At 42.4% G+C, this 14,198-nt stretch overlaps 1 protein-coding gene across 4 annotated transcripts in view; it reads left to right on the top strand.

Moving 5' to 3' along the window:
- Nucleotides 1-2,039: 2,039 nt before the first annotated feature.
- The window catches only part of UGGT1 (UDP-glucose glycoprotein glucosyltransferase 1), a 109,330-nt gene continuing 97,171 nt past the window's right edge, over nt 2,040-14,198 (top strand). For 3 of the 4 annotated variants that reach the window (XM_064382869.1, XM_064382870.1, XM_064382872.1), the window contains exons 1-3: nt 2,040-2,117; nt 7,154-7,289; nt 13,047-13,129. In XM_064382869.1, the coding sequence (XP_064238939.1) occupies nt 2,060-2,117; nt 7,154-7,289; nt 13,047-13,129 (277 nt within the window). In that variant the 5' untranslated portion in view covers nt 2,040-2,059. Of the gene's footprint in view, nt 2,118-3,148; nt 3,183-7,153; nt 7,290-13,046; nt 13,130-14,198 lie in introns of those variants that run through there. The other variant, XM_064382871.1, reaches the window with a different exon arrangement.

The following is a 14,198-nucleotide window of genomic DNA, read 5'->3' on the forward strand; positions in this document are numbered from 1 at the left end:
GTTGAGATTACAGGCGTGAGCCAGCGCGCCCGGGCTTTTCTTCTTTTAAGAGAAAGTAGACAGATACATGTTGGTAAATGCTAACTGTCCATGTTCACATAGAGACTCAGTATACTCTCGGAGCCTAACATACAGAGGAAGCAGGAAGAAAGCTAGAATTGAAGGCTTTGCTCCCCAGGGGCCTAGAGCCCTCCAGCTTCCAGCAGAGTGAAGGAAGCAGTTTTTCCCACAGAGCTCAGTGGTGTTGATTCCATAGTTTTTGCTCAGACAGGAAGGGATAAAAATGAATTTCGGACAGAAAGGGCTCGAGACTCTTTTCCCATTGTATTCTGCTCCAGGTATTTCCCCCAAAATAAGCTGAGAACCATAGTGTAGAGAAAAGAAACCTCAGGAACAGGGTGACTGAGCACAAGGGGAAAGGAAAAAAAACAAAAACAAAAACAAAACTGTAACTTGCTCCCAGGAACTGGAGAAAATGCAGAAAAAGTAAGGTTGGAATCCATCAGTGTTCTATCAGTCATCTCCTCCATTCTCCTCTCCTTCCTCCCCTTCATCATCAACTTGGCTCATGTTTACTTCCTAAAATTATTTTGGGCCGGGCGCGGTGGCTCATGCCTGTAATCCCAGCAGTGGGGAGGCCGAGGTGGGTGGATCACCTGAGGTCAGCAGTTCGAGACCAGCCTGGCCAAGATGGTGAAACCCCGCGTCTACTAAAAATACAAAAATTAGCCAGGCACAGTGGCTCCAGCCTGTTAATCCCAGCACTTTGGGAGGCCCAGGAGGGTGGATCGCGACGTCAGGAGTTCAAGACCAGCCTGGCAAAGATGGTGAAATCCCCGCCTCTACTAAAAGTAAAAAAATTAGCGGGGTGTGGTGGCAGGTGCCTGTAATCCCTGCTACTCAGGAGGCTGAGACAGAGAACTGCTCGAACCCGGGAGGCGGAGTCTGCCGTGAGCCGAGACCACGTCACTGCACTCCAGCCTGGGCGACAGAGCGAGACTCTGTCTCAAAACAAACAAAAATTAGCCGCGCATGGTGGCTTACGCCTGTAATCCCAGCTATTCGGGAGATAGAGGTGGGAGAAGTGGGAGAATCGGTCGAGGGGTGGTGGGGGCGGGAGGGGGCTGCGGCGGAGGTTGCAGTGAGGTGAGATCGCGGCACCGCATTCCAGCCTGGGCGACAGAGCAAGACTCCAAATCAAAAAGGATTTTTGGCTTTTCATTCACTTTGACATCTCTATTTTTTTAACCACCACCTGTCAGCAGGAACATTTTGACTTAATATAGTTAAAAAATATACCCTCCAAAGACGTATTCATTTCTGGGTGGGTGAAACGCTACCTATTCCAGAACAATTTTAAACTGGTTTACATTAGTTAAAGAAAAAAATCATCAGTGTCCTGATTGTTCAAAAGAAAAAAAAATCAAAGGACAAATTAGTCCCTGTAGACTAAGCTGCCGCTGCCCGACTAAGATAAGCTAAACCGGCCCATAAAATTTAAAAAGTCTTCCTTTCATCATGCCCCCTGGAAAGTAGGTATCAAAACTTTAGGGTTTAGTATAAAGTCTAAGATGCTTAGAAACATTAAGACAATTGTCCTTACTGTGCCACCGAAGCAAGATTTTAATAAAGGTTTAAGGGACTAAGTCCCAGAGTCCAAACTGGAACTTCACCGACTGTTAAATCTTTCGGGTCTCAGCTGTTCGCCCAACGCACCTTCCCAAGACCTTGAAGACTGGCAGCCGCCCCACCACCCCGAAGGGCGGAAGTGAGGAGAGTGACGGGACTCCCTCGGAGATAACATGGCCACCGCGCGACGCTCTGGGTTGCCAGGTCTCGACTCGGTAGCCGGAAGTCCTCCAGCGTTCGTCTTTAGGAAGCGGAAGTAAAAGGGCGGCCGGCCGCTGGGCAGTTTCTCTGTGAGGCAGGCTGTAGAGCGAGCCGCGGGAAAGGCGCGTGTCGGCTTCTCACTGGCGCAGCCTTCACCGCCGCTGCCGCCCCGCCCCGCCCCGCCCTGGCGTTGTCTCTGGCGCTGTGGCGGACTAACCGCGGCCCGGGCATGGGCAGCAAGGGAGACGCGAGCGGTGCGTGTGCTGCGGCTGCGCTGCCGGTGACAGGTACCCAGGGGTGGCATGAGGAGGCCTCATGGACGGAGAGAGGGTTTGAGGCGCGAGGCGACCCTGTGCCCCCGTCACATTGAGCTTCCGTCTCTACCGTGACTCAGTTTCCCATCCGGTGTCCCAACACTTCCCCTGTTCTCTAGCGCCCCGAGTTGCCCTCAGTGGTCTTCTTGGCAAGGTATCGCTTCCGCGGGGGTGGCGGCGGGCTCTGTTCAGCCGTCTTGAACCTTCTTTGAAGAGCTTTGGATCCTTGAGCCCAACTGCATAGGGAAGTGAGGGAAGTGTCCTACCATGAATTTAGACCAAGCTTGAGCCTCAGTGAGTTGAGAACCAGCACTTTGCAGGTCCCTGACTGCAGAACGACGTGCTTTTAAAAATAGATTTGTGTTTTTCCTAAAATGAATTCGGGTTGATGCGTATTGGTTGCTGTTTTCGTTTAATACTGTGATCTCCTGGCTGGGAATTGGATGATCCGGTTTCACTTTTAGTGTGGGACCTGCCAGAATGAGATCTACGTCCGTTGCCAGTAATTTATAGATGTGAACTGTTTTTGTTCCTTGGCCAGAATCTGCAGCTTGTTCTGCATTTCTTGGCAGATTTGAGAAGGAGCATATTTTGTTCGTTTGAAGTCCTGGGGTCTTTTGCCTCACTGTGCTACACTGTTTTGGAAACATTCATTGATGCACTTGCCAGCCAATTTTAGTGTAAAGTGCCCTCTTTCTTTCAAGAATCTTACATTTGCAAGCCTTTGAAGACATTTTAAATAGCTATTTAACACCACCACAAAACTTGGAATGATTGTAACCTTTGCACTTGGCTTGCTTTTTTTTTTTTTTTAATAAAGCTAGTTGAATTTAGCAACACTTGACTTGCTTTTGTTTTTGATAAACTTAGCTGAAGCTTATTTTTTAAAAATTCTCATTTTTTATTTATGAGAATTTTAAATAAAAATTTAAAATTCTCATATTTATTTATTTATTTATTTATTTTGTAGAGATGAGGTCTTGTTTCGTTGCCCAGTCTGATCTTGAACTCCTGGCCACATGAAACTTATTAAAGGAAGTAAGCATAATACTTTGTACAGTAGCATGGCACACTTATAATGTGTATTGAACTTCAGGGGAATACATTAAACTATGAAGAAAATTCTTTTAAAACTTCCCTGCAGCTGTCCGTGAGCATTTTCTTTTTAAGTTTCCCTGTAACAACACAAGATGATGTGATCATTTTCTTTTCTCTTTGAGATGAAGTTTGGCTCTTGTCATCCAGGCTGGAGTACAATGGCGAGATCAGCTCACCGCAACCTCTGCCTCCCAGGTTCAAGAGATTCTCTTGCCTCAGCCTCCCGAGTAGCTAGGATTACAGGCATGTGCTACCTTGCCTGGCGAATTTTGTATTTTTTTGTAGAGACAGGGTTTCTCCGTGTTGGTCAGTCTGGTCTTGAACTCCCAACCTCAGGTGATCTGCATGGCCTCCCAGAGTGCTGGGAACAGGCTTGAACCACTGAGCTCGGCCAGGAAGTTGTGAGTTCTAAGCACTGCTATCTATTAGTTAGGCAAGGTACTTAGTGTCTTTGAGCTTTCACTTTTCTTTTTTCTTTTATTATTTTATTTTATTTATTTATTTATTTTTGAGACAGAGTCTAGCTCTGTTGCCCAGGCTGGAGTACAGTGGTGTAGTCTCAGCTCACTGCAACCTCTGCCTCCCGGGTTCAAGTGATTCTCCTGCCTCAGCCTCCCAAGTAGCTGGTACTACAGACACCTGCCACCACGCCCAGCTAATTTTTGTATTTTTAGTAGAAATGAGATTTCACCACATTGGCCAGACTTGTCTTGAACTCCTTTGACCTCAGGCGATCCGCCCGCCTCGGCCTCCCAAAGTGTTGGGATTACAGGCGTCAGCCACTGTGCTGGGCCTGCCTGTTCATTTTCATATTGACTCTGTGAGGCAGATACTGTTAGTCCTACTTTCATAGTAGTCTTGGAGACTAAGGGCCAGAGAAGTTAGGTAACATATATATGGTTAAAGTGATAGTAAGTAGCAAACTGAGGAATTGATCACAGCTGCCCTGATGCTAAAAGGTTCTTTTTTTTTTTTTAAACAAACCGTGTTTATTGTGTCCTATAGAACAGGGTTTTGAGGTTGCAGTCTGTGGGCCTGTGGGAAAGGGTGTCTGTGGTTAGACCTAAGAGAATGTTTTTTTTTTTCCCTGAGATGGAGTCTTACTCTGTCGCCCAGGCTGGAGTGTGGTGGCAGGATCTCAGCTCACTGCAGTCCCTGCCTCAGTCTCCCAAGTAGCTGGGACTATAGGCACATGCCACCATGCCCGATTAATTTTTTTGTATTTTTAGTAGAGACAACGTTTCACCATGTTAGCCAGGATGGTCTTGATCTGACCTAGTGATCTGCCCGCCTCGGCCTCCCAAGGTGCTGGAATTACAGGTGTGAGCCACTGCGCCCAGCCAGTCCTAAGAGAATTCTTGGGTGATCTGAAGTTGTACATAAAAGTTTGGGTCTTGCGGCCGGGCATGGTGGCTCACACCTGTAATCCCAGCACTTGGGAGGGCGAGGCAGGCGAATCATAAGGTCAAGAGTTTGAGACCAGCGTGGCCAACATGGTGAAACCCCATCTCTACTAAGAATACAAAAATTAGCCTGGCATGGTGGTGGCTGCCTGTAATCCCAGCTACTTGGGAGGCTGAGGCAGGAGAATCGTTTGAACCCAGGAGGTAGAGGTTGTAGTGAGCTGAGTTCGTATTACTGTACTTCAGCTGGGGCGATGGTGTGGTACTCTGTATCAAAAAAAAAAAAAAAAAAAAAAAAAAAAAAAAGTTTGTTCCACTGTGAGAAATGTCAGTAACTTTACTAGATTCCAAAGAAGGCCTATATCCTCTTCCCTGACCCAGCCAGGAATTACTGCTAGCAGGTTTCATTATATAAAATCTAGTTTGGTTATCTCTAATTTCAGTAGGTTCCATTTTTGTGTGTGTATTCATTCGTTTTTGTAGCCTCTATAGCAGTTTTTACAAATGTTGATTTTGAAAAGCACTTCTGAGTGTTTTTATTTATAAGTGAGATGTTCATCTTATTATTAGATTTTGAGACAGGTCTTGCCCTGTCGCCCAGGCTAGAATGCGGTGATGCCATCATTGTTCACTGCAGCATGGACCTCCTGGGCCCAAACTCTCTTCCCACGTCAGCCTCCCAAGTAGCTGGGACCACAGGTGCATGCCACCAAGCCTGGCTAATTTATTAATTTTTTTTTTTTGTCTCGAAAGAAGCTGGCAGTGCCTTGAACTTAGAATGCTTCTAAAAGCCACTTTCTATTTGGTATAATTTATTTTGCTTTTGACGATTGTTCTTCGGAGATACTGTATGTTATATGAAATAGGATGTTAATGCTAATGATGCTTTTTATAAAAAGATGCTGTTGACTGGTTCTTAATGTGGACAGCCTCCCTCAGTGATAGATTTTATAACCAGTATTAAGAAACTGGGATGAGATGGAAGTGAGCCTTACCAGAGCTAACATTCTGAAGCCTAAGGATAGGTTAGTGTTTTCCACATATTCACACCCCCTTTTAGTTGTCATTCACATGGGTGGAGCTTGGATACTGACTTTTATATAGCTCAGGGGAGGTCTGATTAGGGTTCTGTTAGGTGGACTTTTGCAATGAAAATCAGATCTGAGAAATCTGCAGCTGGAGACCTTTTTCTGAAATTTTCTGGATGCTGTCTGTGAGGATCTTGACAGGCTTGGAGAGGCTGCTGAGGGAGTCAGGAGGCCTGCATTCTGTAGCTATCCACTTTGCCAGTGACACCAGATTCCTCATTTTGTAGATGGCTTGGGAAGCCACTAAAATCTTACATTTCTGCATTTTAGAACCAGTCTGAGTTTACATTTGAGACCCATTATGTTAGTTTCCTAGGGCTGCCATAACAAAGTATCACAAACTGGGTGGCTTAGAACAACAGACATTTACTGTCTCACAGTGCTAGAAGTCCTGATTAAGTCCTGATTATGGTTTCACAGGATCCTGTTGTCGCTGAAATCTTCGGAGGAGAATCTTTCTTTGACTCTTCAGCTTCAATTTCAGGCATTCCTTAGTTTACAGTATAATTTTAGTGTGTGCCTCTTGTGTTCACCTGGCAGTCCCCGGTGTCTCTTTACGTAGTTGTCCCTCTGTGCTATCTCTGTTCAGATTTCTTCTCTTTATAACATCAGTCATTGGATTAGCGCCCACCTAATAACCTTGTTTTAACTGATGACCTCTGTAAAGACCATACTCACAAATAAGTTGGCATTACGAGGTACTGGGGACTAGGATTTCCATATTTTTTTAGGGGGGGAACAGTTCAACCCTTAATGCCCATCATTTACATTTTCACCCATCTCAGCTTTATTTGCTTACATTCTTTATAAAGTATGGTTGTGTGCAACCTGGTGTGCCACCAATTGGTTTTTATACCGATACAGTGTAGATTCCTCTGGAAATGAAGCAGAGCCTTTGTAGGAAAGAATGTAATAACCTAAATGCCTTCAGTTATATGTCAGTCACTCAGCAAATATCTGTTGGACTAGCTAGATATTAGGTGCTATTATATGTCAGAAGCATTTCTGTTTCACTAACTTATTTTGTGTCTCCAAGTATTAGGATTGTTATTTTGTGTCTCCAAGTATGAGGTTAAAATTATCTTATAGCAGGCTGGCCGGTGGCTCATGCCTGTAATCTCAGCACTTTGGGAGGCCAAGGCAGGCAGATCATGAGGTCAGGAGGTTCAGACCAGCCTGGCCAACATGGTGAAACCCTGTCTCTACTAACGATACAAAAAATTAGCTGGGCGTGGTGGCATGTGCCTATAATCCCAGCTACTTGGGAGGCTGAGGAAGGAGAAACACTTGAACCCAGGAGACAGAGGTTGCAGTGAGCTGAGATCGCGCCATTGTACTCCAGACTGGGTGACAGGGCAAGACTCCGTCTCCAAAAAAAAATTACCTTGTAGCAAAACTTTTTTTCTTTTTTTCCTTTTAGGAGTTTGCTATAAAATGGGAGTTCTGATTGTACTCATGGTTCTGTGGCTGTTCTCCTCAGTAAAGGCAGACTCAAAAGCCATTACAACCTCTCTTACAACAAAATGGTTTTCCACTCCATTGTTGTTAGAAGCCAGGTAAGAGAACATTTTTTTTTCCCTTCACGTATTTGAGTATAAATACAGGCTCTGACAGTGAACATTTGGGAGCTTTTTAAGGAGTGAGATTATCATCAAATGCATTTATGAAGAGCCTCTTTCAGTGTGCACTGTGGTATGTGTTGTACAAAGGCTGTTAGGGCACAGCATTGTTCAGTAGGACAAGGGCTCTATGGGTTTATAGAGATATGTAGGAACGTTAGACAAATAACTGTGTTGGGTAAGTTAGTATGTTACTTTCCAAAAAGCGTAACAAGGGAAGAGAGTTGTGTTTATTTGTTTAGTTTTTGAGATAGAGTCTTGCTTGTTGCCCAGGCTGGAGTGCATTGGTGAGATCTCAGGTCACTACGACTCCGCCTCTCAGGTTCAAGGGATTTTCATGCCTCTGCCTCCCAAGTAGCTAGGTTTACAGAAGTGCCCCACCATGCCCAGCTAATCCTTGTATTTTTAGTAGAGATAAGGATTTTGCCATGTTGGCCAGGCTGGTCTCGAACTCCTAGCCTCATTTGATCTGCCCGCTGCCCACCTCGGCCTCCCAAAGTGCTGAAATTACAGACGTGAACCACTATGCCTGGCCAGTTGTATTTAAATTTTTTCCTTATTTGAAGAAAGTTTTAAGAGGTAATTGATAAAAGGAAGAGAAGATGGCTTAGCAATGTCGGGGAAAGAGGACATATTTCCCTTAAGAACCTAGAAGAAGGCTCAGTGTGTTGGCTTACAACTATAATCCCGACACTTTGGGAGGCCGAGGTGGGTGGATCACTTGAGGTCAGGAGTTGACGACCAGCCTGGCAACAATTAGCTGGGCCTGCTGGTGCATGCCTGAGCATAAGATTAGGAGATTATGCCCACGAAGCTCAATCTTTCTTTTTAAATGATTAAAAACATGGCTAGGCCTGGTGGCTCATGCCTGTAATCCCAGCACTTTGGGAGGCTGAGGTATGTGAATTGCTTGAGTCAAGGAGTTTCAGACCAGCCTGGGCAATATGGGGAAACCCATCTCTCCAAAAAAAAAAAATAGCTGAGTGTGGTAGTGCGTGCCTGTAGTCCCAGGTACTTGGGAGGCAGAAGTGGGAGGATCACTTGAGCCCAGGAGATGGTGGTCGCAGTGAGCCAAGATTGTGCCATTGCACTCTAGCCTGGGCAACAGAGCAATACTCCATCTCAAAAAAAGAAAGACGTTATCTTACAATTAAAATGGGTAGATTTTTTTCATAAAACAATAGTTGTCTAAAAATTAGTGAAATACAATATAGTCAATAATTTCATGGGAAATTTTGTATTCCAAGTGTACTTTTTCGCTAGCATTTATAAATAATTATAACGAGATACTGTCTTTATAGGTAGGGTTCATATGCTTATGGATGGAAACTTATTTTTATTATATCCAAGTAATATAGAGGTAGAATTAGCAGGAACTTTCCAAAGGATAAGTGTAGGTAGATTGAGGAGCAAGCACTTGGTAAGTCTCGGTGTTTGATCGTACTAGAAATTTGGACTATCATATCACCTCAATCACTTTGTGGTCTGTCTTCTTCATCTTAAATTTAGAATTTTTTTTTTTTTGAGAGTTTTTGAGACGATCTGTCTCTGGTGTCCAGGCTAGAGTGCAGTGGTGTGATCTCAGCTTACTGCAACCTCTGCCTCCTGGGCTCAAGCCATCCTCCCACCTAGGCCTCCCGAGTAGCTGGGACTACAGGCATGAGCCACCACCCCAGCTTATTTTTGTATTTTTTATAAAGGTGGGGTTTTACCTTGTTGGTCAGGCTGGTCTCGAACTCGTGAGCTCACCTGCCTCGGCCTCCCAAAGTGGTGGAATTACAGGTGTGAACCATCATGCCTGGCTTCTAGAATTTTGTATTCTAACATTTTTCCCTTAATTCCTAGAAAAATGTGGATGAAGAGTTTTGCTATGTTAATTGCGTGAACCAGTGGTTGCACCTCTTAAGGAAAAAGCCTCATTTGATATTGCTAAGAGGGCCAATGGGAAAGGGCATGCAGGGGCCGGTCTTGACTGGCTTAGGAGCCTAGCCGACTTTCTGCTAAATAGACTTCCTTCCATCACCTCTCTCTGCCATTCTTTCTCAGCACGGAAGTGGCACAACAAAGACAAAACCATTGTATATAATACATAGTGATATTATAATAACTGATTTGATAGATGGGTCAAGCTTCTCAAGTGCCAGAACTTAGATACGGAGTAGTTGTAAAAATGAAGTGGCTCTTTTTTTTAGAGTTCTTATTATGGGGAACAAAAGCCCAACAAAACCAACAAAAAACAGTGACCAAAGATATTTTGAGACTGCCTGAGCTAGACTACCTGAGCCTGGACTCTAAAAACTAAAGTTTTTCTTTTCCTTTTTGCTAATCTTATTTTGAATGATTTATTTGGTATAAATCTGTCATTGGAATTTACTGTCCCCTCCCCCACCCCGTTTTTGAGACAGAGTTTCATTTTGTCACCCGGGGTGGAATGCAGTGGCGCCGTCTTGACTCACTGCAACCTCTGCCTCCCGGGTTCAAGCTCATTCTCATTCTCCTGCCTTAATGTCCTGAGTAGCTGGCGCAGGCCTGGCTAATTTTTGTCTTTTTAGTAGAGTTGGGGTTTCACCATGTTGGCCAGGGTGGTCTCGAACTCCTGACCTCAGGTGATCTGCCCTCCTTGGCCTCCCAAAGTGCTGGGATTACAGGCATGAGCCACTGCACCCAGCCTTTTATGCTTATTTTTATTAATTTTTTTCCTTGACATGTGAAGTAAGAGCTACACTTGCCATTTTGGTTTACTATTTTTAGGCCTCTTTTTCCTGTAGCTATTTGTATACAGTTTGCCAAGGTAATAGGACATGTAGGCAACATATAGAAATGAGCTATGCTTATTTGAATCCGTGTAGTATTTGCCTCCAGAGCTAGTTGAGCCCACCATCCTTCCTTCTTATTTCTATGGGAGACCCTGATGATGGATTGAGGCACTCTGTTCATTTGATTAAGGATGAAGGATCAGAATCTTTTGCTACACTTTATGGCATGCAGCCACCACAGATCTTTTGCCTTCCTTGCATCTAGTCCTTAGGGACTAAAAATATTCCTGTTGTATATTTTTAGATTGGATCTGATGTTTGTGACAGAGTTGTAGCTTTGTGGTTGTCCATGAAGTTATACTTACCTTGAATTGAAGTAAAACACTAAATGTTTTCTGCAGCTGTAGTTACAGAAATATATCACAAGGAGGTATTATTAAAGTCAAAGCCAATAATCATTTATTGAGTGCTAAATTTTGTAATGACCCAAGAATGTAGCATGAAAGAGGTATAAATTAAATAGACATGAGTTTATATTCCAGCTTTTCCATTGACTAACTCTATGTCCCTAAGCAAGTTGTAGCATCTCCGAATTGCAGCTTCTTTATTTGAAAAATGGTTATATCTAAGGGTGGCTGTGTGGATTTGAGGGCTTGGGTGAATATGCCAAGCATAGTGACTGTCACACCGTAGACCCTCCTTAAATAGTAGTTTCTTCTCTCCTTCTGGTTCTGCATAGAAGGAAGGCCAATGCTGATCTCCCACCATAGCTTTGGAAATCTAAGAGAACAAGTTGCCACCCGATTTGTACTATCTTGTGGGCATTCATTCTGGTTGTTTGTAGTTTTTTGTGTTGTAGATTAAAAACTTGTCCTAGATTATGGCATTTCAAAACATTTATATATGGAGAGAATGGTATAATGTACTCTCTCTGTACCCAGCATTCTGTTTTATCAATTATCAATATAAGTCCAATAACCACATCACCACCACCTTCTCTCCTACAGCACTGGAATATTTTAAAGCAAATCCTAGAGCTCATATAACTTGTAAAATAATAATTTTTTTTTTTTGAGTTGGTGTTTCACTCTTGTTGCCCAGGCTGGAGTGCAATGGTGCGATCTCGGCTCACTGCAATGTCCACCTCCTAGGTTCAAGCGATTCTCCTGCCTCGGCCTCCAAGTAGCTGGGATTACAGGCATGCGCCACCATGCCCGGCTAATTTTTTTGTGTTTTTAGTAGAGAAGGGGTTTCACCGTGTTGGCCAGGCTGATCTTGAAGTCCTGACCTCAGGTGATCCATCCGCCTCGGCCTTCCAAAGTGCTGGGATTATAGGTGTTAGCCACTATGCCTGGCCTGTAAAATCATAATTTATACTCAGTGGAATAAGTATTATATGAGAAGCTAAAAAAACAAAAAGAAACAAAAATATGCTATAAAAAAACCAGCATTTATTTAATGATATCTTGTTCTTCTTCTCCCCTATTATACTCAGTGGAATAAGTATTACATGAGAAGCTAAAAAAACAAAAAGCAACAAAAATATACATAAAAAAAGCAGCATTTATTTAATGATATCTTCTTCTTGTTTCAGTGGATCTAGTAAGTAATATAGGACTGTTCCAAGTTTAGACCTTGTAAGACTTAATGTACGCAGTGGGGTGAAAAAGAACGCGTGTTTCAAGAAGTTTCCCTGTAATCGTATGAAAAGCACATATTTATTTCTGTATGGCCTTTACTGGGAGAGTCTTAGCTTGAGTGAAGCCTGTTTCTCACCATACTGATGAGTATGTCACCCTGACCCTCTCTGCTAGCTTATCTTGTGAATGTGCCTTTAATTAATTAATTTAGTGTTTATTTGCATATCCTAATGTATCTGTCTTAGTTCCTGTTTTCTTAGACTATAAGCTGTGCTAAGCTTGATGTGGTGTCTATGTCAGTTACTAGAAAGCCTAGAAAATACTATTCTCAAGGAGGCATTAAGAAATTTAATATATTATGTTAATGAGTATTTTCAGAAACTTATTTTTAGAGAAGCTGTGCATTATTAGGAAATGTTTCTTATTTTTCCCATATTTCTGTGTCTAGCTGTGGAGTAGAGTGAGATTGTACACCCCAGTGTTGACAAGTAATGGGAAAGTCTTCCTTTGGCTAGGTAAGCTGAGATCCAGATCTGTAGTTTGCTTTAAGACAGTGAAAGATCACCACTGCATTAGTACTATGGCTCAGAGGAGAGGATAACCAATTGACATGAATCGTTCAATTACTACATGCATTTCCTTTTAGGGGTTTTAGACTCTTGAATGAAGGGAAATTTAGATTGGCCATTATTTTAGTAGTGTAAAGTCAAAAAAAAATTGAGATGGCTTTAAGTTCTTGGATCTGGTTTTGTTAGATCAGTGCTAATTTTAAACTGAATTTGGTGATCTTGAAAATTTGGATTTATGGGTGTTAAAAGATTACATCATGCTGCCTTTAGTCTCCCAGAAGTTTTTCTAGGGTTCATATTTTACTGTGGGAGAACTTTAGGCAAAATATTTTTTTGTTCTTTCTAAGGCCTTTCAGAAAATAAGTAAGCAAACTAGCACTAGAATTATCAGTTCCTAATTCTGCTTTCACTACTCATAGTATTTTTGCCAGTGGGGTTTCATAAGCTTTCTTATATTGAGACTTTCCTGTTATGTTTTTATTATTCCAGGTTTCTTAAGAAATAGCTAATAAGTCAAACAGTTCATAAGCTATTAGTAACTAATAAGCTGATAGGACTTGCTTATCATTAAAAATATATATACTATACATAAAGGAGTATAATATAGATTATAGATTCAAACTACAGACATTTAGAAACTTCAAAACTTATTTTTACTCTTTTTAGTAATACAGTTTATATTAGAAAATTTTATTGTTTTATTTCTGACATTTCCCCCTTTTCTCCCAGTGAGTTTTTAGCAGAAGACAGTCAAGAGAAATTTTGGAATTTTGTAGAAGCCAGTCAAAATGTTGGATCATCAGATCATCACGGTAAAATTGAAGCAAATGCTTCTTTGACTTTGGTGTCTGGGAAAATATTAGGAAAAAACAGTCTCTTTATATTATGTGTGGCATGGCAGTTAATGAAAAACATTGTTGTCTTTAATGACTGGAGTTATGATGGCTCTCAGGAAGAGCCAACACAACACAAATATTTTTGAAGCAGTTTATAACTTTGGCTATAATGGTACCTTTGTTTTTTTCCCTTTTGTTTTTGTTCTATCATAATCCTTTATTAAAGTGCTTTGTGAATATTTTGTACAAGTACATTTCATTTCAAATCATTCGGTATTAATAACCATCTAATCTGATTGACTGGTTTTTGTTGTTGTTATGAACTAATTACAAAACTGAGCTATTGTCTGTTAAGTTCACTATCACTAAGTTAGTGTCATCCAGAATGTTTTCCATTATGCCTGCCAGCCACCCACAACTTGAGTAAGGTATCAAGTTAATGATTATCCATCCTGTAAAACCTCATTTGCAGTTTTTATGATGTGCTTTCACATTTTTTAAACTTGATATAAGCTATATAGAGTGTAAACATTAATAGTTGGAGATGCTGATATGTGAGTAGTTAGAACCTTGAATATTAATTTACATTGACAGATGTAAGTTCTTTTTTTTTAAAAGTTTTATTTTTTGAGAAGTTTTGTTGCCTAGGCTGGAGTGCAGTGGTGCAATCTAGGCTCACTGCAGCCTCCATCTCCAGGGTTCAATCATTTCTCCTGGCTCAGCCTTCTGAGTAGCTGGGACTACAAGCACTTGCCACCATGCCCGGCTGATTTATTCTTTTTGAGACAGAGTCTTGCTTGCTCTGTCGCCCAGGCTGGAGTGTGGTGATGTGATCTCGGCTAACTGCAACCTCCACCTCCCTGGTTCAAGCGATTCTCCTGCCTCAGCCTCCTGAGTAGCTGGGATTACAGGCGCCTGCCACCATGCCCAGTTAATTTTTTGTATTTTTAGTAGAAATAGGGTTTCACCATGTTAGCCAGGCTGGTCTCAAACTCCTGACTTCAGATGATCTGCCTGCCTCAACCTCCCAAAGTGCCGGGATTAC

Source organism: Aotus nancymaae, unplaced genomic scaffold (genome assembly GCF_030222135.1).
Source record: "Aotus nancymaae isolate 86718 unplaced genomic scaffold, 86718_ANA_hifiasm-v0.15.2.pri h1tg000029l, whole genome shotgun sequence".
Lineage (NCBI taxonomy): Eukaryota > Metazoa > Chordata > Mammalia > Primates > Aotidae > Aotus > Aotus nancymaae.